Genomic DNA, 4,000 nt, shown 5'->3' on the forward strand with positions numbered 1-4,000 from the left:
AACCAGATTTTGAACAGTACGACGTGCACAATCTAGCACAAAACTGACAACGAGTACCGAGATATTCTGCGGCATGAAAGTCAGCTTGAGCACTGCTCGATAGCGCTAAACCAACGGCCTTCCAACTTGTAAGGTTCGTGGGTATTCAAAGTCTGGTTTAGTTGGTGGACTCGATCGCATAACTAAGTCTTGTGCCCACATTTTTCCATGTTACAATGTTTTCCTTGGCTCACCATCTGAGTTCTTAAAACATAATAATGGTAATGGTATGATTGCACTGCCGTTCCCGGCTAGCTTACATCTTGCACACCCGAACCATAGAACAGCATTGCAAAGACGTGTGTAGTCTCTCACACTGTACATCCACTCGGCACACGGATCAGCTCATCACGGAGCAAAAACACACACACTCACACACACACACACACACACACACACACACACACACACACACACACCAGCACGTGCACATAACATCCAGAGTGCCATGACAACTCATTCTGGCCTTTTAAAGGCAGCCAAGATGGGACACAAAAATTGAAATGAGAGTCTGAATTTATTTGAAAAATCCTTACCTGTTTCACAGCGTACTCCAGTAAACCCAGCTTCACAAGTACAAGTGAATGCATTGATCAGGTCATTGCAAGTTGCTCCATTCTCACACGGCTCACTCATGCATTCATTTATATCCACATCACAGAGTGTGTTGGTGAAGCCTGGTGCACACGTGCAGTCAAATCCGTTGACCATGTCATTGCACGTAGCACTGCTCGCACATGGGTTACTGCCGCATTCGTTAATGTCTGTAAAAAGAAGGAAAAGGTAAATGGAATACAGAAATGTTCACTAGTTTGAGGGAAAGACACAGAAATTGTGGGCGCAAGTTATGCGATCGAGTCCACCAACCCACAATTTTCAATTTCCATGTTACAAATGTTTTCCTTGGCTCACCATCTGAGTTCTTAAAAGTAATACACTCATAATCTCGTTTATCCTGGCATTCCGGGATACTCTCGCAACAATGGTGCTGAATAAATCAGCACCAGGCCATGATTGCTTCTCTAAAAACGTTTTACTCCCATAGTTTCATTGGTGGTACAGGCCTGGCGGGACTGGTCCAAAAATTGGTCAGGTTATGGCGGAACCAATTTGTTGACCACCAGCGTGTGTTTACTGCTGAGGTGGCCATGCCTACTCGTCATATCCTACCGTGACAATGTATGAAAGGCTAGGGTATGGTGGGACCAATCAAACACTTCTCCGGCTCGCCCTGAAATACTATACTGCGCAATGCAAATCAGACTCATCACTCACCTGTTTCACACATCACACTGGTGAACCCGGCCAGACAGTCACACTGGAAGGCGTTGACAAGGTCGTTGCACGTCCCGTCGTTCTGACATGGGCCACTGGCACACTCATTGATATCTGCTCAGGGGGGTTTTTTTGGGGGGGGGGGGCATGCAAGTACACAAGCACAAACAAAACATGCACACACACACACACACACACACACACACACACACACACACACACACACACACACAGAGATGATACCACGTGAGAAGAGATTCGTTTACCGAGTTATAACTGCATTGTATCAAAGAGACAAGAAGCATTCATGTGAGCATGCAAAACAGATCAATATTGCTGCAAAGACCAAAAGGTGATGGGAATAGACACTATAGGTTGGAAGGTTGGAGTTATTTCAATATTTCAATACAATGGGACTTAGTAGTACTGTAAGGAATTCAGGTTTTGCTCAACGCATTCTCGTGTCTAGTGTTGGAGGAGGTCTATGATTATGAAACCCATTCCAAGACTAAAGAATACACAAATAGGTGTACATAACTAGACTCTGGTGGAAAGCCAAGGATTAATTTATAAGAAGAAAAGAGGACCAAAGAGCTACAAGTTACGCTATAATATCCACTAACACCACCAGTTACTTTACAATTAGCTCATGCGATAACATTGCACGGCACTGACCAACGGTACTGACGTTCTACACCTAACTGGCAATACTATCGTATGAGCTGATTGTAATGTAACTGGTGGTGTTAGTGGATATTATAGCGTAACTTGTACCTCCTCTTGGTACTCTTTTCTTTTTTTAAACGAATACACAAACGTCAGTATTTACGGTGCGTCAGAAGAACACTACCGCTGAGCACCGGTTAGCAGTCCACAGAGGGTTTCAGCTCTATTGCCCAATACCAGAGGAGCCTAGGGTTACAACAGGCTCAGAACACCACGAAACAGAGCGACTATGATTCAATCACATGAAATGGAACTCACCAGTTTCACAATTGACACCAGTAAATCCAGGTGCACAGGTGCAGTCAAACCCGTTGACCATGTCAGTGCATGTAGCATCATTCTGACAGGGATCACTGCCGCATTCATCAAAATCTGAAATGCAAAACAAAGAGAGAATCCATTGGTTTGGGGTTGGGGGGGGGGGGGGGTGTTTAGCAATAATATGAAATATGCACCACCCATTCAGGTAATTTTAAAGGTAAAAGTAGCCAACACTAAATTGGAACAAGGGAAACTGTGGGGCACAAGTTAATATGTGTACAAGTCTACCAACTAAACCAACTGAAATTGTGCACGTCTGACTGTTCAAAACCTGGTTTAGTTGGTGGACTCTAACGCAGAACTTGTGCCCCACTGTTTACCTTGTTCCAATTTAATATTTTCCTTGGCTCACCATCTGAGTAGTTGTACCTAATACTAGCACAGCCGACTTCGCTAATAACGACTGCGGATATAACGACAATTTACGAATAACGACAGAATTTCCATGCCCAAAGCAAATTCCCATCCAACTGTAATACATATAATGAAACTTCGGTATAACGACACTTCACAAATAAGGACACTTTTCTGATGCCCGGCCGAGTGTCGTTAAAAGCGAAGTTGACTGTAGTTAATTCTGATCGTTGGGAGAGGAGGTATAGAGAGCTCCGGTTTCATTGGGCTCAACATTGCGAGGGCAGTGCTCATCACCTCTACCCATCACCACTGCATCCTCAACTGAAGCCAGGCACCCATTCTCAGATAGGTCTCAAACGGAAGGACACAGGCAGTGCCTCCCAATGCCATGCCGCTCAACCTACTTGAGATGTATAATTTTACCCACATTCCAATACGCATGCAACAGCTTTTCCTCTTCCCTTTCCTCTGCACAACGTGATCGTCTTGAGAAACTTCTCAAGCGAGCTGTGCGTGTTGTCTGCTCTGCTCCGTTCCTGTCTCCAACTGCCCCTCTTTTTGAACGCCTCAGCATTCAACCCCTGCAATCAATGTATTGCCGCAAACTCCTCCTGCTAACCTTTCGTGTAATTCATAATAACTGTAGTGTGCTTCTTCATGACCTTGTCACACCTCTGTCACACACCCGTCGAACGAGGAGCACAGATGTTCCCCTGCTTCTTTTCCCGAGGATCATATCTGCCGCTGCCACACGCAGCCCTTCATATCAATGTCCCGCTCTCTGGAATAAGTTGCCTGCATCTATACGATCACTGAAGAAACCAGGTCAATTCCGGACCGCTCTTTTACCCCACCTGAAAAATTCACCGACTTACGTTGCTCACTGATCAAATAATTATGCAATCTTTCCTTTGCTAGCTAGCTGCTGTCTTAAATCCTACTCTTTTTTTCTATTATCTTTTTTTTTTCTTTTTAATCTTTTCCTTACATTTGTGTGCCTGTTTGTCTTCAGTCGATCTCATGTATAAGGCAACACTGCCTGTTTGTTATTCGACGTTAAATAAACCAATCCAATCCAATCCAAGGAAAGCATTCTTTGCGCAAACTGGGAATTGAACACAGAACCTCAAGTTTGGAAGGTGAAAGCTCCAAGCACATTGCCAACCGTGCACACCCAAATACAATGCAGGCAGGCACCATACTAAGAAACGTGACGTGTACATGACAAGCCAAACACAGCTCAGTCTCATAGTGCAGGAAAATCGGCAGTTTTGTATTCTAA

At 44.5% G+C, this 4,000-nt stretch overlaps 1 protein-coding gene across 1 annotated transcript; it reads right to left on the minus strand.

The window, feature by feature from the left end:
* Nucleotides 1-575: 575 nt before the first annotated feature.
* On the minus strand, nucleotides 576-2,412 carry LOC135830812 (fibropellin-3-like; the record flags this gene model as incomplete). Its single annotated transcript, XM_065343022.1, is given in 3 exon segments — nucleotides 576-803; nucleotides 1,315-1,428; nucleotides 2,299-2,412. Coding segments are annotated over 3 exon segments (456 nt in total), but the record flags the coding sequence as incomplete, so codon positions are not given.
* Between the last annotated feature and the right edge of the window lie 1,588 nt (nucleotides 2,413-4,000).

This window comes from Sycon ciliatum, unplaced genomic scaffold, assembly GCF_964019385.1.
Source record: "Sycon ciliatum unplaced genomic scaffold, ocSycCili1.1 SCAFFOLD_2739, whole genome shotgun sequence".
Lineage (NCBI taxonomy): Eukaryota > Metazoa > Porifera > Calcarea > Leucosolenida > Sycettidae > Sycon > Sycon ciliatum.